General features: G+C 42.8%; 1 protein-coding gene across 1 annotated transcript in view; it reads right to left on the reverse strand.

Moving 5' to 3' along the window:
- LMAN1 (lectin, mannose binding 1) overlaps positions 1-9,131 on the reverse strand; it is a 304,017-nt gene extending 294,886 nt beyond the window's left edge. The window contains exon 1 of the mRNA XM_086960488.1: positions 8,827-9,131. Within this exon, the coding sequence (XP_086816614.1) occupies positions 8,827-9,034 (208 nt within the window). The 5' untranslated portion in view covers positions 9,035-9,131. The remainder of the gene's footprint in view (positions 1-8,826) is intronic.
- Between the last annotated feature and the right edge of the window lie 17,568 nt (positions 9,132-26,699).

The raw sequence follows: 26,699 nt of genomic DNA on the forward strand, positions 1-26,699 counted from the left end.
AAATGACAAAGCTATTAATTTAGCTATTTTCAAAACCAACACATAAATGAACATTTGGTGAATTACCATTAACATATTTGACTTTTTTACTAAGATATTATTGTACTCTTTTATGCAAACAAAATTTAGATACTGCATAAATAAGTTTAATAAAACATATTTTATATGTAGCTTTTTATGTAAAAAAAAACTATAGCACAAAGCAAAAAACAATTGCCATTTACAATGCTAATAGCTCAAACTTAAATAATGCGAGACCTATTGCATTGCAAATGCTTTTTTATTTGCCCTTACCATTGAACCTCTAGCTACCTGGGTGAGACGAGACGTGTTATATCGCAGCTTTGAATGGACTCTGGAAATATCTGATCGTATATCATTAAACGCAGATGAGGTCCTATTCTTTCTTACTGACTCTGACAGGTCTGGTCCCAGAATTCTTCAGATAATGTGTATCTTCGGCAAGACGCCCAGCCTCCCATGAATAGTACCAAGTTGTTGGTCTGGCCGTTACGAGGGACCTTAGGGAGCAGCCCCTGAGGAGATGGCCTTATAATGGTCACACAGGGTTTCACTAACCTTGGCGTCTTCGTGTCGGTCAGCCAAGCAGCCTCATGCAAACGAAACCTGGAAGCTATGACAGAAAGGGTTAAACCGAGGTGAAGACCTGGACTACACTCCCTTTGTCACTCTACGGAAAATCAGTCATCGCCAAAACGGTTTTTCCACCTCAACTATTATATCAACTACAGTCCCACCCCTCCCAAATTCATGTATCCTGGTTCTGTCAAATTAACGCAATGCTAGGACACTTCCTATGGTGAGGTAGCACAGCCCGGAGTGCCCTACGCACTTGCTTTCAATCCACATACTGTGGTGGTATAACTGCAGCAGACATACAATCCTACTATGCAGCTGCACATCTGCATCCTAAACGAATGGTGGTACGGGCCCAGAGACGACCCGCATATAGAGTTAAACAAGGGATCATGGGAGAACCCTTCTTACATGCACTCCTATACAATAGGACAGACCCGAAAGACCTTTCCCCAGCGACACAGGTGGTGATCATGACCTGGTGACGGTCCCTTTGCCGAATTGGCTGGTGGGGCCACGTTACAAAGGTGGCCCTGCTGAGACGAAATTGCTCGTTCCCACAGGTGGCAGACCTTCAGGGATTCTGCGGCTGGGATCGAATGTAATCTCAACCTTAGGCGATGTGATGAAGGAGCATATCCTCAATCCCTTCCAAGACCTCCAAAAATAATTTTCCATGCCCCACAAACAATTCTAAATATACTTCAATTTAGACATGCCCTTCATCCTTATAGTAAAGATCTAACCAACCTTCCAGAATTCAGCCCACTAGAAGGTAAACTTCTGATGGGGGACCTGGGAGACGACAAAATATCAAAAATCTACCAAACCCTGATTACTAATAACCCCACTACCCTGGCCACCCTAGGAGCAACATGGGTTACTGATGTGGGACCTATTGATGACGATCATTGGGCTGAGGCACTCCAGTCACCACGATAGACGGCAATCTCTACCCAACTCCATCTCATACATTTCAGCTATCTACACAGGGTATATTATACCAGACATAGATTATGGACTGCAGGGTTAATCACGACCCCACAATGCCTACAGTGTCAATCAGATGTGGGGACACACACACACACACGATCTGGTTATGTCTGGCTCTAGATCCCTTGTGGCGAGGACCATTAATTTGCCCGACGGAGGTGCAGGCATGGGACTTACCTAGATCCCCGAAACTTACACTCCTACATTGTGCAGAAGTAATCAGGGGAAATAAGTAAAAAGGCACTTGCTATTTTTAGGCCTCAAGTTTGCAAAACAAGACATTGCCAGACAACAGAAGGGAGATACTCCATCCCATGTAATACTACGGAAGAAAGGCATGGATTTTATTATGGAGCAGGAACTTCCTGTCTTTATCACATGTGGATGCCTGCAGAAACACACTAAAATATGGCATAGGTGGGCCACCAACAGAAACATTCCCCTGGAGTCACACACTAATGTAGATTATCAAATAGAAAAAGAGATAATAACATATGAGCATGAATAGCTTGATAACAGCGTTACCCAGAGCGCCGTCTACAAGGGGGATGTGGGGGGCAAAGGTAATAAATGTACCATGACATGTTGCATAGTTTGGTATAATTTTGATATTTTTGTTTCTGCATCATGTTTTATGTACATAACTATTACGCAGCAACTGGGACAAATGGTATTTTCATTATACCCTACAGGTAATGTGTATGTCTCATGTCACACAGATATTCTGGGTCTGCAATTATAATTGCTAATAAAATATGTTCACAACAAAAAAAAAAAAACATTATTGAAGCGAAGGATTTTCTCCATAAGACGTAGTCAAGCTTCTGCCCTCTACACAGTACACAGTCTGCTTTATTGCTTGCTTCCTAGGTCCATATGCCAAATTATTGACAGGGGTTGCAATGCTGCGCTGCTGATGTTGGACCTTAGAGCAGCTTTCAACGCCGTATCCCACAACCTTTTACTTGAATGGTTGTGGAGCTGAAGTGTCGGATATAAGACCTTGAAATGGGTTGCTTTTTTGAGGAACCGCACCTTTCAGGTGTCAAAAAAACCTATTCAAACTCAGGTTTTTCTACTGCAGCAAGGGGTGCATCAGGGCTCCTACTTGAGCCCTAATTTATTCAAATGGTATATGCACCCCTTAGCTGATATCATCGAGCGTTACGGTTTTAACATTATATTGTAAGACGATGATACTCAGCTGATTATCACCCTGTCAGAGAATGTAGGCAATTTGGCTGCTTTACAGAGGATCTGTCTGTCGGAGGTTGCTCAGTGGATGGACCTCAATTGTCTCCAACTAAATGCTGGCAGATGTCCTGATTATTGGCAAGCAGCATTTGATTTGGTCTTCTGCCTGGTGGCCAGATTAGATTCGCTCGGACCGTTACCTTCCCCAAAGCCTATGGTCAAGAACCTAGGCATTTTGCTTGATGCAATACTCAGCTATAATAACCAGGTCACAGCTTAGCAGGCAAGTGTTTTGGGATATTAAAATTCTTTAAAATATGCTCAGCCTTCTTTCTGAATCTGCCAGGATGACAGTAGTTCATGCTCTGGTCACGTCTAAGGTAGACATTTTGTACTTGGGAGTCTCACTTGAGCAGAATGTGGCAGCCAGTCTGCTGCTGAATCTCTCGAAACGGGGTTCCATGGTATCTGCACTTTTAAAGCTGCACTGCTACCTCTGAAAAAGAGGCTCTCTTTTAAGGCCCTGCACTATTGCTACAGGGTCTTTATGAATAGGGGCTCTTGCTACCTGCACTCCTTTTTTACGCCCTATTCTCCAGCAAGGAACCTCAGATCACCAGGGGCACTGTTGGCTTGCAACCCAACTGTAAAGAGAGCTTGCATTGGGGCTGCTCTTTTAGTTTTTTAGCAGCCAAGCGGTGGAACTCCTTTGAAGGCAGGCGCAAACAATATCATTGTGCCCCAAAAATTTGAAAACCTGGCTGTTCAGTTTATTTATTTTATTTGCGGGTTTGTATAGCGCTTGAATCGCCTCCATGAGGAGTATCTCTGCGCTTAGGAGCCAAGGACATGAGAGAACAGAGTGTTAGCGGTGGGATCTAGATCTGATTACAAAACAGCAGGGTTTAAAGTTGTTTTCTGAATTTTAAATGCTCTGAGCATTGTCTGAGGGACAAGGGGAGTTTGTTCCATAGTAAGGGTCCCGTAATGGATAAAGCTTTACCGCCATGTCTTGCCTTCCTGGCACGGGGTACCACCAGAAGACGTTGGTCGCTGGATCTGAGAGAGCGGGTGGGAATATATGGGGTAAATTTCTTTATCAGGTATGCGGGCCCATGTCCGTTGAGGCATTTCTGTACTAGACAGCATATTTTAAACTTCATTCTCTGCCGGATTGAGAGCCAGTGCAGTTGGTCCAGAAGAGGTTGAGATGCTGTTCTAGGGGGAACATTTAGGACTAAGCGGGCCGCTGTATTCTGGATAACTTGTAGTTTATCCAATACACCCTTGTTAGCAGAAAGTAGTAGGCCATTGCAATAGTCGATTCGACTTAACACTAGTGCCTGTACCAGAGTTTTCCGGAACGAATCTGGGAGCAGGGGAAAAAAACTTTGCGCAACAGGCTAATGGTATGGAAACAGGAGCTTATAACAAGGTTGCTGTGTTGCTTTAGTGATAATTCTTGGTCTAGCTTTATCCCTAGATTTCTGACAACTTGTTTGGGTTCTGATTCAGAAAAGGGGGTGGTGATGAACAGAGTGTCTGAATAAAGCAGACCACTCTTACCCAGTCCAAAGATCAGGGTTTGATCCATCACCGTTATTTATCTCACTGCACCATCCCAGCTCAGAACCTGGCTATATGCAAATCAGTCTGTCCCTGGCCCAGTGCATCATGGGAACAGGGCAGACTAAACTACCGAGCCAATTCTTCACCAGAAAGGAGACAAGCTACCGAGACCGGTTTCTGGCATTTCAGCCGTCTTCGGCCCGGCTTGCTTGAATCCTGATGGTGCAGTGAGAAAGGGACTCATGTCTGAGTATACCCTGCCACACCTATAGTGGCCAAAAACGATTCAGAAAAGGGGGTGGTGATGAACAGAGTGTCTGAATAAAGCAGACCACTCTTGGGTTCTGGAGCCATTCCTAGGTCTTGTGGCCACCAGTCTGGGGACCATAGCATTTTGGCCTCCCCAAATAACATGACTTCTGTTTAATTAACATTGCATTGGAGGCAGTTGGTGGACATCCATTGTGCTATAGCCTTCATGCCAGATGAAAAGGAGCTGATTACTTCAGTGGAGAGAGTTTTGAAAGGGAAGAGGAGTTGTGTCTTATCCGCATGACACAGGAATGAAGCCATACGTGCGCATCACTCTTGCCAGGAGTGCCACATAGATGTTAAAAAGGGTTGGGCTCAAACAGGAGCCCTGTGGCACGCCTTTTGAAATCTCCACCTCCTCTGAACGGTAGGCACCCATGGTGACACTCTGGGTGCGATTAGTTAAAAAGCTCTTTAGCCAGGCAAGGGCTATGTTCTTTATGCCAATGTTAGCCAACCGGTCAATTAGGATGGTGTGTGACACGGTGTTGAACGCTGCCGACAGGTCTAATAGTACCAGGATGACGGCATAGCCTTTATCCTGGTACATGTGCAGATAGAAGGGTGGACTCAGTACTATGCTTTGGCCTGAACCCAGATTGTGAATAGTCCAGGCCGCCAGCAAGTTCAATGTATTTGGACAGATGATGGTTAGCATGTTTTTCAATCAATTTCCCTAAGAATGGTTGTAGGGAAATGGGCCTAAGATTGGTGAGTTCGGTCCAAGGTGTGGCAGTATTTTTCCTAATTGGTCTGATCAAGGCTCGTTTCCAATTCCTGGGGACGTCACCTGTGGTTAGGGACAAATTCACGAGTCTCTGAATTACGGGGCATAGTTCTTCAGTTAGAATGGACATAATAATAGCTGGAATTGTATCATCTGGGCTTCCACTCTTGATCTGTGTGGATAGCGATGATACCTCCTCTATAGTAATGAGGGGGGAAACAGTCAAGGGTATGTGTAATCTGACCTGGTTCATTTAGAGGAAGTGACGGAATCGTACCATATGCCTTGTTGGAGTTGGTTATTTTCTCGTATATTATGTCAATTTTCTTGGTAAAGAACTGGGAGATATCATCACATAACTGTTGTGATGATGATGATTCAGAGCTTTCACATGCCAATGGTTTTATGAAAGTTTGTAGGATTTGGTACAGAACCCTAGGGGAGTTTCCGGCAGCAGTAATTTGGGACATGATGTGCGTTTTACGTGCTGTACGGATGGCTTTATGATAAATAGATAGAGAGCTCCAATAACGGTTCTTGTCGTCCAGCTGGTGGGACGATCTCCATCTTTTTTCCAATTTTCTAGCAGCTTGTTTTAGCGTTCTCAGCTCTTCTAAGAACCAAACTTCTTGTTTGTGAGCTGGTCGGGATAAACAGTTTTTCAGGGGCTATGTGATCTATGGCTGTTCTGGTTGCACTTTCAAATTTCTTGAAGGCGGTGTCAACGTTCTCAGAGGAAGTGATGGAGGGTTCCACAAATCTCTCTTTAAATGAGATTTTGTGCCATTGTCTTCGTTTGGCTTGATTATTTTGTTTATTAGCTGCTGTATTTTCCATTCTCTTGGAGCTGGACCCTAGAGCAGGGACACTTTGGTGTAAGTAACAATGCGCTTTACAAATTACTTTAATATTATTCTTAGAACAAGACCACAAAGGTTCTAGGACGAAAATCTTTGATTAAAAGAGAGTGAGAAAATCGAACATTTGTTTTCACTGGGGTAAAAAATGGAAAATAATGGGAATGAGCATTGCCACTTAGGTACTGCTTGTAGGAGTCAAGTAGTACCAACTACAAATTTCATAGTACATTTAATTACGCAACTATATTTTCAGCCTGCCTGAGTCAATGATGGCTTATCAATGGTAGCGTAACCCCCCTCAAAACATTGTGCCTGCACTCACTCATCTCTTTGTTTGTGGCTGGGATGGGTTGGAGTGGCATGAGGATCCTACAGGTAGAGACGCGTGGGACGGGATAAGCACCAATGCTCGTGGTGGAGGGGGCAGGGCAAGGAACATAACACAGGGGCGTATGGGACGGAGTAACTAACAATATGAGTACGTGGGGGTGGGATGGGATGAGCAACAACAAGAAAGGGGCGGGTGGTGCGAGACAAGTAACAAAGAGGATGCAAGCAACGCAGAGCGAGACGGGGGAGAAGTCTGCAAATACATACACTGTTATGGAGTGCTGCAACTAAAAATCAGTTAAGGAGCATATATTTTAATATACATATATATTTATATCTCTGTATAGTAAATTCATATTTATACAGAATTTCATTGTATACATCCTCAAGAAATTGTAAAATGTAACAGAAGCTACTGATGCACTTGCACTTTATCGGGCTAAGTTTCAGTTTAAAAATTGCACTGAATAAGCTATTAATGCACTAGCACTTTATATCAGGATATGCTGCTGCATATTTGAGATATATAAATCATCGCATTGAGTATGTTTACTGTTCAACATGTGCCAACGTATTGCTCATAATTTGTATAATGTACCTGTTAAGGCATTTGCACTACATCTTTGATTGGAAAATACTGCTTTTCGAAATTAGAATTATGAATTATACCGAATGCACTTTATCACCATCATCCTTTCTCTCCCTCTCTCTTCTACCCTTCTCCTCTTTTTCTATTCCTGATTATTTCCTCACCCCTCTTTTCTCTATAAAAAGCAGTTCACAGCAATCTGCTAAACAACACATATAGCTGAATTGCATCCGAACTTCTCAATCATCAATAGTACTTCTCTGTGCTCTAACTCTATACTACAAAAGTGAGACGCCTGTGACATGATATTCAACTATGCGGCAGTGACTGGTAAATGTCATCAGAACTTCAGAACTTCATAACTTTAAGTTATGTACTTTTCACATCACGTTTTTTGAAAACGGTAATCTGTGTTTTGAAAACATGAACAGATGTCGCTACTATAGTATATGACAATACTCTGGCCTCAATAAATATTGGAAAATAAAGTATTTAACTACACGGCATAATTCCTGTGAAATAAGCGTTTTGAAATCACTGCCGAAGGACATTCTATTTATGATACAAGCCTAAAAAATATTACCTTTCACAACTTTTGTTAGTTATGGTAACATATTGCCCTCAAGTTCACAGTCCATACATTTTTGGCCTGCTTTGTAGCCAAAACAGTCTTGCCCATGATACTCCCCTGGGAATGTAAATGCTCGAGCACTGGACAAAGGTCATGGCCTTTTAACCAGTTTTCTGCTCCCACATCTCAAATAAGCATTTTCTGTGGCTGTGCTCTGAGGGCACTGCACTAATGCCTGCACCGAATGGTCTGCACTAATACCCTATACCCATGTATGCACTACAAATTTGGCACTGCACAGGACCAATGTTGATATAAATTTAACACAATATTATAAAACATATTCAACTTTGACATCTTAGACGTGTTAAAAATGGACTCATGCCGTCAATGTCGAAATCTTCCCTGGTTGACATTTGCGCGCACCACATCCATATTCTTGGCCCACCCATGCCTGGACATGGTCTTGCTAGATCCAGAATTCTGGAGCACAGCCTGAGTACACGTAGTCTAACGCGCTCAGATACAATCTAATGGGCCCATCATCTAGCTTGCTGAGGAAGCCATTCGCATTTCTATTGGAACAAGTGCTAGCAATCAGTTTAACCCACATACCAATGCCCCTCTATCATTTGCTAGCACATGGCAAGGACATTCTGTGAGTTATAAAATGATCGTACAAAAGGTAGATCCTGGAGACACAAGCAATAACCCTGCGAGGTTACCCACCATGCACATTTACACTCTGCAATGCTTTTTATTTTATCTGATTAACCCTCGGTAGTGGCACATCTGCTAATAACTCAGAAGAGGTAGGTCAATGCTTGTAAATAAGATATTGGTCATTCCCCGGAACACACACAACCTTTTTTGTTATCACATTTTTACTTCACAGAATAGCACAGTGACATAATAAAGATGCAGTGAAGTAAACCGTTTATGAATAACCGCAGTGCGCAAAATAATCGTCCTGGTCTAGGCTCTCGGTGCCAGATAAAGCGCGCATAGTCAGTCGCTTTGCTATGTGTATAGGCAGTCTGTCTTTTCATCAACTCTTTGAAAAGTATATTTCTGGCATACTCACTTCCACTGTGGATCCAGAAAGGCACGCTACCATCGCTGTGCACAAGGTGCGGTCCCTTGAAACTGTACTTATATTCAAATCTGCGATGCGGGACTGGGGGGGTATCAGTGCCCGGTTCAGCGGAGCTCAGGTGGAGGCATAACAATAGAACTAATGACAGTCCCCGGTCTACGGGAGAGAGCTGAAGCCGCTTCATGGACACCGCCATCTTGGCTCTGCTGACGTAGACCTAGGTACAGGAGGGGACATGGGGAAATTCTGCATAGCCAACAGGGCGCTCTCTGATTGGTCAAGCAACTACGCGAGCAGGTCAAAAGTCAGCCGGGTTTTGTTTACTCTGGGAGCCATGGAGGCAGCTGTTATGGAAATAAAAGACAGACGTAATTAGCGGTTACTCTGCTTCCTCTTGAAAAACACATGTGCACTTCCTGCAGATACTGTTAGTTTCATATAATGGAAAACTCGTGCGAATAAAGAAGACTCTCTCGTTACAAGCTTACAACTCGTGGCACGATTTAATAAAGAAAGACATCCGTATATAAATCGGCTGGCTGGCTATAAATATATTAAATACATTAATTGTAAGAAAAATACTTAGAATTTATTAGTGAGAATGTACTAAAGACATCGGTAGGAAACCTTTTCTAGGAAGTGTGCTATATAAGTAAGTTAATAAACTTGTTGTTTGACATAAAGTAAAAAGTTGAAATTTAAACATGTCCGAGCCATGTGCATAGCACACCACCTTGCTTGTGTTTGCTTTGGAATGACGCTGTTCATACAGCGGCACTTCTTCACCATAAACTTCCTTTTGGGTATTGGTTAATGAGTGGCACTACGTGAACTGTAATTCTGGTTACGCACGCATCATTTTCTTAACCCACCCGTGACCTGCCAGTTGTTTGCTCCTCTATAATATGGCCACGTTTACATATTTCTTAGTTGTGGCATTTCTGTTATTGTAGTAGTGCCACTGTGTGAAATATCAATGCCTTGTGTTAGATAAAATGTGACACTTTGCGTGACACTATTATGAGAGGGGCAAACCAGTTACGTCTCTGTAATGAGATTTTTTTTGTCAATAATGGCCTGATCTTGATAGAGAAGTGGAGATGTTTTTAAAGAGATGTTTGAGGTGCTGCAACAGCAGTAAACGTTTATTCATGAAGTGCCGGTGGAATATGCTTTCACCAGCGAGGAAGAGCATGGCAAAGACTTCGAGTAGATAGTTATGATTTTTCCTCTACATACATTTTATAGGGATGATCAACCACTTGCCAAGATGGGTGGAGGTGTAGTGTTTACGGAACCAATGACAAAGAGTGTTTTTGATGTTTTTCTAAAGTAGTTGTAGGGGAAGGAGTCCCGAAAGAGAGACTCAAAGATTATGGATTGCAGTTTCTTTCTTCTGATGTGATGACATTACTTTAAAAGTGTGATACTTGTCTTGGCAATGCTCCCAATTATTATACCTTTAGCCACACTTCGTCGCATGGATTCTCGCATTCAATCCTTTGTCTGAGGAAATATGCGACCTCGTTTGTCTGCTGCTAAACTAATAGCACGCTGCTCCCATGGTGGTCTAAGTCTACAATCGAAAGAGCACTACTCTCTAGCTTCACACCTTTCACAGCTGTCTTACTTGCTCCCAGGTGCAACTGACTCTCCTCAATGGGTTACAATAGAACGCTCAATACTTGAATATGAGGATGGTCTTAAATTTTTATACAATGTTCGTAAACCTAGGACTACTCCTGCACATCCTGTGCTCAATGCCACATATCAAGCATGGCAACGTGCACATCGTCTACTGCGAATTGCCCATTGTTTACATTCTAAAGCTCCCATCTAGAAGAAAGAAAGCATTTGTATTAATGGACAAGCACTTTCCTGGCCTCAATGGAGCTCAAGAGGAATCTTAATCTTAGATCAACTTATAATAGGTGGTGAACTGAAATCTTTTGAGATTCTCTGTGAAGAATTTGATCTTCCTTTACATCAGGCTTCGAGATATTCACAACTTCAACATTCTCTGAGGAGATGTCTTGACCTTCCCCCTTGGACACTGCAAACTTCGCCGATTTTGACTTTTCTTTGCACTTGGGGCCGACATAAAGGTCTCATGTCAGGTTTATATAGATCTCTGATTAACCATTTAAATTTGCAGCCACTTCTTACTACTCTCCGTGATGAATGGCAGGAACGACTTCATATCACCATAGATGAAAATACCTGGCCAGACATATTCGAATATTTACAACAAGGGGTGGTGAGGGACAGAGTCTCTGAATTAAACAGAATACTCTCACCCAGTCAAGAGATCAGGGCTAGATCCAACACCGTTTTTTAGCTCACTGCACCATCCCAGTTTCAGAACCTGGCTGTATGCAAATTAGTCTGTTCCTGTCCCAGTGCATGATGGGAACAGGGCAAACCAAACTACAAAAGCCAATTCTTACACTGGGAAGGAAACAAGCTGAAATGCCAGAAACCGGTCCCCGGTAGCTTGTCTCCTTTCTGGTGAAGAATTGGCTTGGTAGTTTAGTCTGCCCTGTTCCCATGATGCACTGGGCCAGGGACAGACTGATTTGCATATAGCCAGGTTCTGAGCTGGGATGGGGCAGTGAGATAAATAACGGTGATGGATCAAGCCCTGATCTTTGGACTGGGTAAGAGTGGTCTGTTTAACTCAGACACTCTGTTCATCACCACCCCCTTTTTGTAAATCGTTTTTTGCCACTATAGGTGTGGCAGGGTATACTCAGACATGAGTCCCTTTCTCACTGCTCCATCAGGATTCAAGCAAGCCGGGCCGAAGAAGGCTGAAATGCCAGAAACCGGTCCCCGGTAGCTTGTCTCCTTTCTGGTGAAGAATTGGCTTGGTAGTTTAGTCTGCCCTGTTCCCATGATGCACTGGGCCAGGGACAGACTGATTTGCATATAGCCAGGTTCTGAGCTGGGATGGGGCAGTGAGATAAATAACGGTGATGGATCAAGCCCTGATCTTTGGACTGGGTAAGAGTGGTCTGTTTAACTCAGACACTCTGTTCATCACCACCCCCTTTTTGTAAATCGTTTTTTGCCACTATAGGTGTGGCAGGGTATACTCAGACATGAGTCCCTTTCTCACTGCTCCATCAGGATTCAAGCAAGCCGGGCCGAAGAAGGCTGAAATGCCAGAAACCGGTCCCCGGTAGCTTGTCTCCTTTCTGGTGAAGAATTGGCTTGGTAGTTTAGTCTGCCCTGTTCCCATGATGCACTGGGCCAGGGACAGACTGATTTGCATATAGCCAGGTTCTGAGCTGGGATGGGGCAGTGAGATAAATAACGGTGATGGATCAAGCCCTGATCTTTGGACTGGGTAAGAGTGGTCTGTTTAACTCAGACACTCTGTTCATCACCACCCCCTTTTTGTAAATCAGACATATTCGAAGCCCTGGATAAGGGCACTTGTGAAGCACGAATGAAGTTCTGTGTTTTTAAAACTTTACATGATTGGCATTGGACTCCCTTAAAGTTGCAACAAGCTGGATTATCATCGCATTCTAGGTGTTGGAGATGCTCTGAAGCTAATTGTGACATCCTACATATAATTTTTGAATGTCCTTTTATAAAACAATTTTGGCTGCAAATAGGAGCTACACTACTAGAAAGCTATTCCTCTTTCACTCCCTTTCACACCTGCCACTATTTTGCTACATGACTTTATACGTTTTCCTACTATTTCACGACCTCAAAGTCGACTCTTACACACTGCGCTTACTACTGCTAAACTATGTGTTTTAAGACTTCTGTAATCACCTAGCCCTCCCTCCAAAGAGGACTGGATGGTTGCGATGATACAGACAGCATCCTATGAACAGGTAATTTATAGGATACAAGACCAAGAACAAATATTCCAGCAGGTGTGGACCCCCTTTCTTCGCGATTCCTGAAATTCGAATTCTTTTTTCTTTCCCTCCCCATATATAGCTTTTTCTCTTCTCCTTTTTCCTTTTCCCTCCTTTTCCCTCTTCCTTAATATATTACAGATATATATTATTTGTCACATACTGATCTATATTTACTATATTGTTTTGTATCCTATGAAATTGCCTATCTTTGATCTCCAATAAAACAAGCATTTACAATGCAACGGTTTCGCCTTTGGAAAAGTTAAAGCTATTGGCTTTGTAAATGACAACATTTTTATTTATGTGTTGGCTTTGATATCCTAAATAAATGGCATTGTCATTTACAAAGCCAATAGCCTAATCTCTCGCAAATGTGACACCTATTCCATTTACACCCACACACACACGTAAACTGGATCACAAGAAGGGAACAGAGGCACACACAAAACCGGGTCACAAGTAGGCAACAGAGGCACACACAAAACCGGTTCACAAGCAGGCAACAGAGGCACACACAAAACCGGGTCACAAGCAGGCAACAGAGGCACACACAAAACCGAGGGGGCAGGGAAGCAGCTCTACTTGATAAGAATAAATCAGAGATCTGGCAACGATAGGCGTGATCATGGAGGGAATACCCAATCCACAAACAGGAGAGTAAGAAGCACTGCAACCAAATTTGCAAGTAAGGAAAACATCAGAACCCATAAAATAAATGACAGGCTGGCATTGTTTATGTAACCGCAGTCTAAATGCAGAAGTGTTTAAGTAAAATGTTTAATTAGTTAATACACAGGCGACATTATAATATTATGATCGAGGCCAATATCTGGTGAGCAGTGCAAACCAGCCGGACAGCTGGGGTATTGGAAGTATGTGGTTAGTAGTGGGCTAGATTTCAATGTACTGAAACCATAAATATACACCAAATATTGAGTCCGGAAATGGAAAACCCTTGTTAACAAATAAAGTATTGTATGCCATTAAAGGCTTGTGCTTAGAATAATAAGTGCTGAGCATAAATGCTATGTTGACTCTTGCCTCCTTCAATGTACCAGTTTTTAGAATAGAGCCACCCAATAATCCCACCGGGACTGGGTAATATCAGATAAATAAGCTAAATGTCCAGGTAGGAATCATTCAAAACAACCACTTTACATTTCTATGTGTCACGTGAGTGATCACACAAATCAATAGAGTAACCAGAGGGCTTATATCAAAAATATATTTAATTTATTTTTGATTCTCAATTTTTGTTTTTTAATTACATGAAAGAAGTTTCAGAACTGGCAACAGACAGACTACCATAACATGTAAACTGATTGATAGTCTGCATACACCTACAGCATAGCATGTGGCTACGTTCTATAGACCACATAAAAGTGAATATTTACACATAAGAATTCACAAATCAAATTATACAGTGAATTATACAGTGTATTGCATGTCAGGTGTTAAGCGTCGATGTTTCGGTCCATGCTGGTCAAGTCGATCCGTCGGACCATCTTCAGGACAGAGACGTTGCACAGCAATGTCTAATACAAACATAATAACAACAGTAATAAACCCTGAGGCACACGGAGACCAATATCCAGCTCAACACAAAAAACCAACAAAGTGATAATAAAGCAATAATAAAGCAAGTAATCCGAGAAACCAAATCAAGTGTTAGATAAAAAGTTACTATTAAAATATGTAACTCTCACCGCATGCAACCACAAGTGAACATGCGGGGTCAAATTCGTGAGGTGGTATATCTCTATCGCATGCTCTAAAGAATAACTGAGCAATACTCACGATAACTAAAACGCCACACAGGTCGTTCTGTCTTAAGCCAAAACAAGACATAAACATAAATTACAGGGGGACGTTCCTAAATAATGCCTCAAGTTGCGTAACCCTACACCAATACACCCAATAGCCAAAGAGACCAACTCACATGTAAGACTGTTGCCACGGGGTCTAAAAACAAATTACAAAGTGAAGCATTAGCGCGTTCGCCTGCACAAACAGGCGTGTTACAATTCGAAAAACGGACCAAGCTCCAGAAACGGAGCGGGTGTATGGCACTTACTGGAACAACAGCTATGCGCCGGCTCTCAAGAGTCCGTGCTCGATCCCCGGTGAATACTCGGGACGCCAAGTGATCTCCACCCATAGCGTGGTTAAGTAAAATTGGAGTGATGACATCATCGCAGCCCGTTAGAGCGGCGGCCATCTTAGCCTAGTCAACAGAGGCAGTGAGCATGTGCATAACTAAAAATAAAACTGATAACAAAGAATAATGAAAACAGATATATAGGTGCGAAATTCAGCATACATACTGGGCATACAACCACCATAGTGTCTATATTGAAAATGTCGGAAAAAATAACAACAGCCAACTAAGGCTAGTCATTCCTACATAGTATTCAAAAAGTGAGGCAAATAAGCAAGTAGTGTCAAGATAACCAATGAAATACCAATAATCTTCAAACAGCATCTTCAGACATGTATTACAGGCGTGAAGCCAGTCATGTAAGAGTGGCTAGATTATGCCATTCAATAAGGCTATTCAACCCATTTTCGACTGTATCACACAACCAAATCAGTTTGTTTTCCCTTTGTGTCAGTAATTTTTCGACATTGGGTCTTCTCCTTGTGCCTCTTACACACTCAATTACATACCATTTCATATCAGTTGGAGCATGAGACATATTATTAAAGTGCTCTACTAGTGGTGCAGTGTTAACTTTACATCTGATACGGGATTGGTGTTGGGTAATCCGTTTTCTTATTTCCTGCATTGTTTTTCCAATGTAATAGAGGTCACATGGGCATTGGATACAGTAGACCACATTTTTGGTCAGACAGTTTGAATGATGTTTAAACGTAAATGTTTTTCCGTTGATGCAGCATGTTTTGGTAGCTTGGGTGGTAGCGCATGCCGTGCAGCTACCACAAGGAAAGTGTCCCACAATAGGAGCCAAACCCCAAATGTTTGGGAGGGTGTTGGGTTTAGGTTCAGTATAAGCCCTAACCAGGTGATCCCTTAAGTTTCTTCCCCTTTTAAACGCAAATCTTGGCATAGCCAATTGGGGTTCAACTTTTTTAATCAGATGCCAATTGCTTCTGATAATTTTGGTTATTGCTGTCGATTCTGTACCAAAAGTCAAAACACACGTAGTCTGCTCAGTGTTGGACTCAGAAACTCTCGACTGATTTTCTTCACTTTGTAATTTGTTTTTAGACCCCGTGGCGACAGTCTTACATGTGAGTTGGTCTCTTTGGCTATTGGGTGTATTGGTGTAGGGTTACGCAACTTGAGGCATTATTTAGGAACGTCCCCCTGTAATTTATGTTTATGTCTTGTTTTGGCTTAAGACAGAACGACCTGTGTGGCGTTTTAGTTATCGTGAGTATTGCTCAGTTATTCTTTAGAGCATGCGATAGAGATATACCACCTCACGAATTTGACCCCGCATGTTCACTTGTGGTTGCATGCGGTGAGAGTTACATATTTTAATAGTAACTTTTTATCTAACACTTGATTTGGTTTCTCGGATTACTTGCTTTATTATTGCTTTATTATCACTTTGTTGGTTTTTTGTGTTGAGCTGGATATTGGTCTCCGTGTGCCTCAGGGTTTATTACTGTTGTTATTATGTTTGTATTAGACATTGCTGTGCAACGTCTCTGTCCTGAAGATGGTCCGACGGATCGACTTGACCAGCATGGACCGAAACGTCGACGCTTAACACCTGACATGCAATACACTGTATAATTCACTGTATAATTTGATTTGTGAATTCTTATGTGTAAATATTCACTTTTATGTGGTCTATAGAACGTAGCCACATGCTATGCTGTAGGTGTATGCAGACTATCAATCAGTTTACATGTTATGGTAGTCTGTCTGTTGCCAGTTCTGAAACTTCTTTCATGTAATTAAAAAACAAAAATTGAGAATCAAAAATAAATTAAATATATTTTTGATATAAGCCCTCTGGTTACTCTATTGATTTGTGTGATCACATAGAAATGTAAAGTGGTTGTTTTGAATGATTCCTACCTGGACATGTAGCTTATTTATCTGATATTACCCAGTCCCGGTGGGATTATTGGGTCGCTCTATTCTAAAAACTGTTACAAAGCGCAGACGCTGTCTGCAAGGGCCCTTTATATAAGTGGTGTGTCGTTTATGTTGGAGTATATATGTCAGCTCACACATTTTTGTTATATTTGTGTATGTTTTTTTGTAAATTGTAAATATTGTTTTGTTTAACACATTTATTGGGGTGTAATCATCTAAATGTCGGAACTTGAAACCATTACCTACACAGACGATTACATCAAAACAATCACAGGTGGACCCTCTCTTTTAGGTCCCCAACCGAATACTGGTGACCCAAGCTCTGTACAAAGTACACTACGCAATAATTTAGAAAGATTGCACAAGAAATTGATTCGCACTGAATTGCACGCAAAATTTCTAAGAGACTGCCTTGCAAATAACATCATCCCCATAGGCTTACAAGTTAGAAATATACCTTGTATTTTTGTAGAAGACGAGGAATATAAGACCGGATTCAGTTTTGTTTCTAACAAATGTTCCATAAGTTGGATGGTGCTAAGTATAGAGACAGCGACACGGCTTATTGATAAACTTAAGACTGAAATCGCTGACTTAGAGAAACAAATACGTGAAGATCCAGCAATTACTGATGCGAATGATTTCTTGAGTAAACTTGATCTTACTATAGCTGAGTTTCAACGGATTAATATCCTTAAGAAAACAGAGAAACTACAAAAAGATCTGAGAAATTATAGCCGTGAACGTACTTATCCGTACTTAAAAAAATACTTTTTCCAGCAAACAAACAATCAAGGGTACCAAGGACCCAAGCACACCACTTTTTCGGATTCAGGCTCTTCTAATTCTGAGGATAATTTGAATAGATCTACTTCCTCATTCAGGTCGAATAGAGGTAATAATTCTACTCCTTTTTTAGGAAGAGGTCAGGCGCCACACAGGGGACGAGCTCGGAACCCCAGACGAGGTTGGTTTCGGAACCAGTATACTCCGGGGTTCAGACAGACCCGCAACAACTATTACGAGTGGTAAGCACGACACCTAGTGAAAGGATAAACACCATCATGACTAACCACTCGAATATGGAGGTTGTACCCATCTTTAATCTGTCCTCGTACCAATTAAGTACTAGAGAAGTTGAAGTATTGAGCCATGGTCTTTCATTTGTACCTACGAATCGTAATGATCTCTTTTCTATTTTGGTTGAGACACATAGATTTTTCAGAACCTTAAGATTAAAACACTTTTTTCACAAAACTACTATCAATACGCCCGTGAATATCAGTGGCCTGAAGTGTCCTTCAACATTCTTTCCAGCCAATAATTTGGTTCCAAAAGAAATGATCACTTTCGAAAATGTGGTTTTGACGGAAATTGAACAGCTCTTCCAAAACAGAAAGTTTGTGAAGTTCAATCTGTCCAAGGATGATATGTCTACCATTAAGACACTGGCCGAGCGTGAAGACCTAGTGGTCAAGCCGGCCGATAAAGGCGGTGGGATCATCTTACAGGATAAAACTTCATATGATCAAGAGGCTTTGAGACAACTTGCCAATCCTGACCACTATAAAAAGCTCCCCTGTGACCCTACTACCAGAATTAGAAAACTTATCTTGACCCTGACCACCAAAGGCTATGAGGGATTATGGATCAGTAAAAAAGAATTCGAATACTTTAACAAAGATGATTTTAGTATTCCGGCGTTTTATACGCTTCCTAAGATCCATAAGAATAGCCAACAGCCGCCTGGAAGACCTATAGTGGCTGGCTGCTAGTCGGTGTTGCAACCGCTGGCAGAATATGTTGATCATTTTCTGAAGCCTTTTGTCCCAAAAACTAGATCATTCACTCAAGACAGTAGGGACGTTATTGTTAAACTTGAAGGTGTCCATTATAGCCCAGTACATAACATCCTGGCTACAATGGACATCGAAAGTCTATACACTAATATATATCAGGCTGAAGCAGTAGAAATGATTCATAACATCTTAGAGACTCGCACACGGCCCCACCAAGTACCCACCTGGTTTATTACCGAGTGTGCTAGGATTGCATTACACGAAAATTATTTCCTTTTCAATAATGATTTTTTTGTGCAATTGAAGGGCGTGGCCATGGGGGCGGTTTTTGCCCCCACAATAGCGAATTTGTTTGTTGCAAATTTTGAGGAGCAAGTAGTTTTTAACAACAATCCTTTCCAAACACACCTGTCCAACTATTTAAGGTACATCGATGATGTCTGTATAGTTTGGGAGGGCACACAATCTAAATTGGAAGATTTTCATCGGTGGCTGAATACAAAGGACATGAACTTACAGTTTACCTTGGAAAATAACACTAATAGCATTAGTTTTCTTGATCTGAATATCATGCATGTGGATGGGACACTGGCCGTCTGTTTATACACCAAACCGACGGCTCGAAACACGCTCTTAAAATACAGCAGCCATCATCCCCGTAGTTTACGAGATAACCTCCCTTTTGGCCAGTTCCTCCGCATCCGGAGGAATTGTACCAGAAGGGAGGATTATTTCCAGGAAGCTAAAATACTACAAGAGAAACTTGTGATGCGTGCATATCCCTACCGGCTGGTTAAACACGCAATGAAGCGTGCCTGGTTTTATGACCGACAAGCTTTATTGCAAAAAAATCAGTCGAGAGTTTCTGAGTCCAACACTGAGCAGACTACGTGTGTTTTGACTTTTGGTACAGAATCGACAGCAATAACCAAAATTATCAGAAGCAATTGGCATCTGATTAAAAAAGTTGAACCCCAATTGGCTATGCCAAGATTTGCGTTTAAAAGGGGAAGAAACTTAAGGGATCACCTGGTTAGGGCTTATACTGAACCTAAACCCAACACCCTCCCAAACATTTGGGGTTTGGCTCCTATTGTGGGACACTTTCCTTGTGGTAGCTGCACGGCGTGCGCTACCACCCAAGCTACCAAAACATGCTGCATCAACGGAAAAACATTTACGTTTAAACATCATTCAAACTGTCTGACCAAAAATGTGGTCTACTGTATCCAATGCCCATGTGACCTCTATTACATTGGAAAAACAACGCAGGAAATAAGAAAACGGATTACCCAACACCAATCCCGTATCAGATGTAAAGTTAACACTGCACCACTAGTAGAGCACTTTAATAACATGTCTCATGCTCCAACTGATATGAAATGGTATGTAATTGAGTGTGTAAGAGGCACAAGGAGAAGACCCAATGTCGAAAAATTACTGACACAAAGGGAAAACAAACTGATTTGGTTGTGTGATACAGTCGAAAATGGGTTGAATAGCCTTATTGAATGGCATAATCTAGCCACTCTTACATGACTGGCTTCACGCCTGTAATACATGTCTGAAGATGCTGTTTGAAGATTATTGGTATTTCATTGGTTATCTTGACACTACTTGCTTATTTGCCTCACTTTTTGAATACTATGTAGGAATGACTAGCCTTAGTTGGCTGTTGTTATTTTTTCCGACATTTTCAATATAGACACTATGGTGGTTGTATGCCCAGTATGTATGCTGAATTTCGCACCTATATATCTGTTTTCATTATTCTTTGTTATCAGTTTTATTTTTAGTTATGCACATGCTCACTGCCTCTGTTGACTAGGCTAAGATGGCCGCCGCTCTAACGGGCCGCGATGATGTCATCACTCCAATTTTACTTAACCACGCTATGGGTGGAGATCACTTGGCGTCCCGAGTATTCACCGGGGATCGAGCACGGACTCTTGAGAGCCGGCGCATAGCTGTTGTTCCAGTAAGTGCCATACACCCGCTCCGTTTCTGGAGCTTGGTCCGTTTTTCGAATTGTAACACGCCTGTTTGTGCAGGCGAACGCGCTAATGCTTCACTTTGTAATTTGTTTTTAGACCCCGTGGCGACAGTCTTACATGTGAGTTGGTCTCTTTGGCTATTGGGTGTATTGGTGTAGGGTTACGCAACTTGAGGCATTATTTAGGAACGTCCCCCTGTAATTTATGTTTATGTCTTGTTTTGGCTTAAGACAGAACGACCTGTGTGGCGTTTTAGTTATCGTGAGTATTGCTCAGTTATTCTTTAGAGCATGCGATAGAGATATACCACCTCACGAATTTGACCCCGCATGTTCACTTGTGGTTGCATGCGGTGAGAGTTACATATTTTAATAGTAACTTTTTATCTAACACTTGATTTGGTTTCTCGGATTACTTGCTTTATTATTGCTTTATTATCACTTTGTTGGTTTTTTGTGTTGAGCTGGATATTGGTCTCCGTGTGCCTCAGGGTTTATTACTGTTGTTATTATGTTTGTATTAGACATTGCTGTGCAACGTCTCTGTCCTGAAGATGGTCCGACGGATCGACTTGACCAGCATGGACCGAAACGTCGACGCTTAACACCTGACATGCAATACACTGTATAATTCACTGTATAATTTGATTTGTGAATTCTTATGTGTAAATATTCACTTTTATGTGGTCTATAGAACGTAGCCACATGCTATGCTGTAGGTGTATGCAGACTATCAATCAGTTTACATGTTATGGTAGTCTGTCTGTTGCCAGTTCTGAAACTTCTTTCATGTAATTAAAAAACAAAAATTGAGAATCAAAAATAAATTAAATATATTTTTGATATAAGCCCTCTGGTTACTCTATTGATTTGTGTGATCACTCACGTGACACATAGAAATGTAAAGTGGTTGTTTTGAATGATTCCTACCTGGACATTTAGCTTATTTATCCTTCAATGTACGTCATCATATACACACACTAGTACCACATACATCACCAAATACATAATTCACAGTCAGGAGCCACATACTCAATTACATACAAATAAACGCATACTTTAAAATGCACTTGACCAAGATGTACATCATTACATGCACAAGTCACGGCAGAACATAGCATAACCCATACAAAATATTTCCACAAATGTCATCACACACGTCACACTGGCACCTAACTACCACATGCATAAGTCACCACCATGACCATATCACAGACACACATCACCATAATAAGTAAAGAAAAAACATTGCACTGCAGTAACCAAAACAAAGTAAACTGCAGCATTTTATGGGTTTTCAAGAGGGAAGGGAGAGGAGAGAGTGGGAAGGATAGGATAGAAAGGAAGAGCGAAGAGGCTAGGCGGGGAGACAGTGAAGGGGTAGGCAGTCGTAGTGTAAGGGACGGGAGCAGAAGAGGAATCTTTGAGCTTGGGTACGTTACGGCTGTACGTTTGTACGCCGAGGCCTTATTCTTTGTGACCCCTCTGAATACTTTGACAAAGACAGCCACATTTGATTACTTCATTGAGTTTGGGTTCCAGATGGTGCTACACTTTGCAAATGATTCAATTTTGTCTGAACCTGCCCAACGCGCAGAGTGCAACATTATTGTCAGATCTAATGGGTGTAAAAGTGTAATTTCAGGGCAGAACAAATAGCCTGGGTGTCATAATGTGCATGGAGCATGGTTTACAAGTAAATGTAAACACAATAGACCTCCTCATCTTTCCACAACAAGACAGATCAAGAATAAATAAACATTGTATATGTTTTTTTAAGCTAGTTCACCTTGACGCACCATTTTAACTGTGGAGAATTAGTTCGCTGGTCACCGGCCCAATGTGCTCTTCATGTGCTTAAAATAACCTTGTCCAGCGTACTGTTTAGGGCTTCATAGCAGATGATAAGGGTTAACATCAAACAAACCAGTGAAAGGGAAGTGCCATTCATTGTTGCGTTCGAGATGGAAACAAGTTTGTGGGGGAAGGAAACGGGCATTCATTTGTTGGCAAATGACTCCCTCTTCTGGAAAACATTCAAACAAATATTTTGAATAGTAAATAAGCCTAGCTGTCTCGCTTTACGAAAGACACTTCGTGGGGAGGGGGAATGCTGACTTATTATCCTGATGTGATGCGCTATTGCAATAGTGGCAAAAACCAACACTTAAACACGTTTCCTTCCTGTCATGAATCCCTTCTATGTCATCATATCACTAATTCACGTGCTCTACCAACTTTTTGTGCACAGGCCTCCAACCACTGAGGGTGGGTTACTAAAAATGATGGCATTTTCTGCTTGTCTCCGAAAGGGGGTTGGTGGCTAGCCAAGCAGGAACACAGGGTCACCACAGCCCAACATTCAAAACAGATAGTGCCTCCGCGTGCCATTTAGGGGGAAAAACGATTTGTAAACACGCCGGGCTATTGCACAAGTAGGGAACGCAAAAGCATAGAGATTACAAAAAAACAATTGTGCCCCGAAAGTCACCCCATCAACTAGTTCATTCTTTAAAACTCTTTTACACACTTTCAGTTGAAAATACAAACAGGCAGTACCCACATACGTGAATTGTAAAATGTTGCTACTTGCGCCATAAATCTGTACTCACCACTGCCCTGAGGAAAGCGCTCCACGTTGTCTGTGCTAGTCGAGGGCGGCGTGTCTGCCCTCGCAGCTGCCCAGGTCACGAGCCCGTCTGGGAGCAGTTCCAAACTCTGAGGGGAGGAAGGGATAGCGAAAGCACGCTGCCATGCACGCTGGGTCTTATCCGGGCACACGGACAGCGGGAGGGGGGACGGGTTCACGGACAGCGGGAGTGGAGGGCGGGCTCACGGACAGCGGGTGAGGGGGTGGGGGGGTAGTGCATCCTTCTAGGGCGTGCGGCAGTTTCTCTTTTGTGCTGCACTTTGGCCTGGGACAGGGCGGTCGTTGAGGTTGCGGGGGGCGGCAGGATGGGCACTTCTTAAGGCATGAAGTTAGGGTGTTCTGGCTGACTCTTGGCGCTGTCGGCTGGGTCTAGAACCGGGCGGGGGGGAGCTTCAGTCCCGTGATCAGGGGTGCGTGTCCTTGGGGTTGGGTGTTGTTTTGGGGAGGGGGGGGTGTTTGGTGCGAGTTTTCGCACGCCATGGAGGGGGACTCACCTGGCTCCGGATGGTTGCTGGTGCGCTGGCGGCTTTCCTGGGAGGCGGGGCCTGCACTTCTTCCCGGAGCAGCGCGCACCTCGCCCGGTGGAGTGAGCTTATCTGTCCCGGAACCCGTTACTCCGGCTTGCGGGTTAGTCGATATGTAGGACATTCACCTGGGGACACGCCGCGGCAGTAGACGCTCCTTGTCCGGCTTTCGGTGAGCTTGTGCACTTTACATGTTTCCTGGGGGAGGGGGGCTTTACTTCTTTGTGGAGCAGCGTGCACCTCGCCCTGTGCAGCGCGCTCTCCGGTGGGGCTGCACTGATACCGCGCTTGTCCTCGGGGTTTGGTGCCCACGTGGGACAGGCGGGTGGCGCTTGTCAATGTCTGGGCTCTCTTTCGGGCGAGTCTCTTGTGGGCGATGCGATTTTTGGGCACAGGCATAGTATCGGTCCTCGTGACTTGGGCTCAGGGAGGAGTTTCATGGTCGCCACATGGCCTCCGTCACTTCGCTTGTCGCGCATGCTGTGCAAACAGAAACATTCACAACATGGAGCAAAATTATAAACGAAATACAAACAGACAACATGAGACGGGATAGACGAGACAGGAAACACGCACAAACACAGCAACGAGACACACAAAGGGGAGACGACATAAGACGGGATACACGAGAAGAGTGAAAGACGAGCGGTAAAGGCACGGACAGCGGGAGGGGGGCGGGAAAGGCACGGACAGCGGGAGGGGGGTGCGGGAACGGGCACAAGGACAGCGGGAGGGGGGGGCGGCGGGAACGGCCACAATCAAAAGCACTCACCTGGACCTGGACTTCTTCCGGCGGCGGTCGGCCGCGGAATGACCAAAAGAAACATGGACGACCAAAAAAATAAACCCCGCCCACCGCCGCACTGACCTGCTAAAAGGGGCTGGATGAGAAAAAATCTCCGGAACGCCCACGAGTCGCCTCGTAGAATGACGGACGCCTCTCTCTTCCAATGGCTAGCCTCCATTTATGGAGCTAGCCAATTGGAAACAGAGGCGGGACAAAGCCCACATACTGTAAACAAAAGATTTTGCCTGCGCGAAACGCTGCTTGCGCAGCTTTCGACAGGTGAAACCTAAAAAATTATGACACAAAGAAAGAAAAGTGTGAAACAAAACCAAACACACTTTAACACCATCAGAGTTATACAAGAGTAGAGCAGTCTAATAGTGTGCCAGTGGAATGCTTTCAAGGGTTGTTTGGAAACAGTGTGGGTGAAGGTAGTTAGGGACCTTATTTATCAACAGGTATTTCTCCATTTGAATTAAAGTGACAAAGAAGAGTGGCTTCAGAATTGTGTCCATTTTGGATGGTGAAGACTTTAGAGAGAGATTAGGTTTCCTTGTTGGCATGGAAGAAGGCCAAAAATAGATGATACCATAAATGCAAGAAACAGTACAAATCTAGATTGAGATTTGGTAAATGGGTTAGAATTAAGTATCCTGTTTTGGTCAAGAATCTAAACTTAGTGATCCTATGTGAGTGTTAGAGTTCAGAGGAAATTCTGTAAAATTGTCTGATGGTGGTTGGTGGAATATTTATGTGTGGTGTTTGTAGCATATTTCCCAGCCTTAGAGCATGTGATGAAATATGCCACACAGGACCTGCAGTCAAAGACTTCTTTATTCTTCAGCATACACTCACACACGTCACATTACATCTTATTGAACATAAACCACACCATAACGCATCCCGCATATGACATAGTTTCTCTTCAAAGTCCTCCCCAGAACCACAAAAAATATATAAAATTAGTATGCTACATCTCCCTTAAATTAAATAAAAAGTGGTAAACAGTTAAAAAAATCAAATTTCTTCAATCAGTCGGCGAGGTGCGTAAATTCTCTGTTTTCCATACCTGGTTGTTGCTGCCATTATCGTTCTGCTTCGTTTGAGTAATTGCTTCGTATTCGGGGTGTAGGTGAACAAAGGAGTTAGGTCCTTGGCGGGACTGAGGGGGGGGCTGGACCATTTAGACTATAGAAAACAAAGAAGATGCCCGAACCCTCATATCTTAGTATGAAACTTATTAGATGAAAACCAAGTACAACTTCATGAAACCTGGTAAGGTACTTTTATTTATACCTATTACTCATATTTTTTTGAATTATTTTTTGGAGAAATTTTGTTTTTAGGCAGAAATAGAGACACATTTACACAATATCTAACAATTTTGACAGGAAAAAATAGATCAAAACAACATCACAGTCACACAGAACAGTACATATTAAAAAAAATGCATTTCATCAGTGTTCACAAATAAATTCCTATTTATAGACAAACAAAGCGACGTGAAACCAAGAGCAGAAACAGAATATAATGTATTCCAAATCAATCACTCAATGATATAACTGGCTCTTGTAGATGTGCCGACGCGTTTCAGGTTCGAGTAGCAAGTTTTCGAACCCTCATCAGGGCTTTGTCATTTGTCTGTATCTTTCAGGCAGAACGTATTTTCATTCATGGACCTGGGGGACGATGCTTCAAGCTTTACTTCTCACTGTGCACCGTCCGGCGCCTCGTGAAGGGAGGAGGTTGTGGTCACTATGTCAGGGAACCTTATGTCTTCGTCCAAATTTCGGGAGCTATTTTAGATCTCTTTCACTCAATGGCACTCTGTTTTTATAGGGCAAACTGGAAAACCGGCTGGATTCATCTCCAGGTATTCCTTTCGTGCAGCCCACAGGGTGTCCGTTTATTCCTCTTTGCTCGTGGCACACTGAATGTGCACGCTTTTCAAGTTCGCTTGGTGTCTTCACTGTCAGGCTCCCACTCGAGCGCAGCATCTCCATCATCCAATTTATCAGCGATTTTGGCTGGCTTTTTGAATGTGCTCCTCAGTAGGGCCTTTGCTTTCTTCTTTGCCTCTGTATGGGGTGGAGCTGGGCTTTGACTCCACAGACTGCTTTGCATCGATTTGAATGCTAAAAGAACAATTTATGGA

This window comes from Lissotriton vulgaris, chromosome 3_1 (genome assembly GCF_964263255.1).
Source record: "Lissotriton vulgaris chromosome 3_1, aLisVul1.2, whole genome shotgun sequence".
Lineage (NCBI taxonomy): Eukaryota > Metazoa > Chordata > Amphibia > Caudata > Salamandridae > Lissotriton > Lissotriton vulgaris.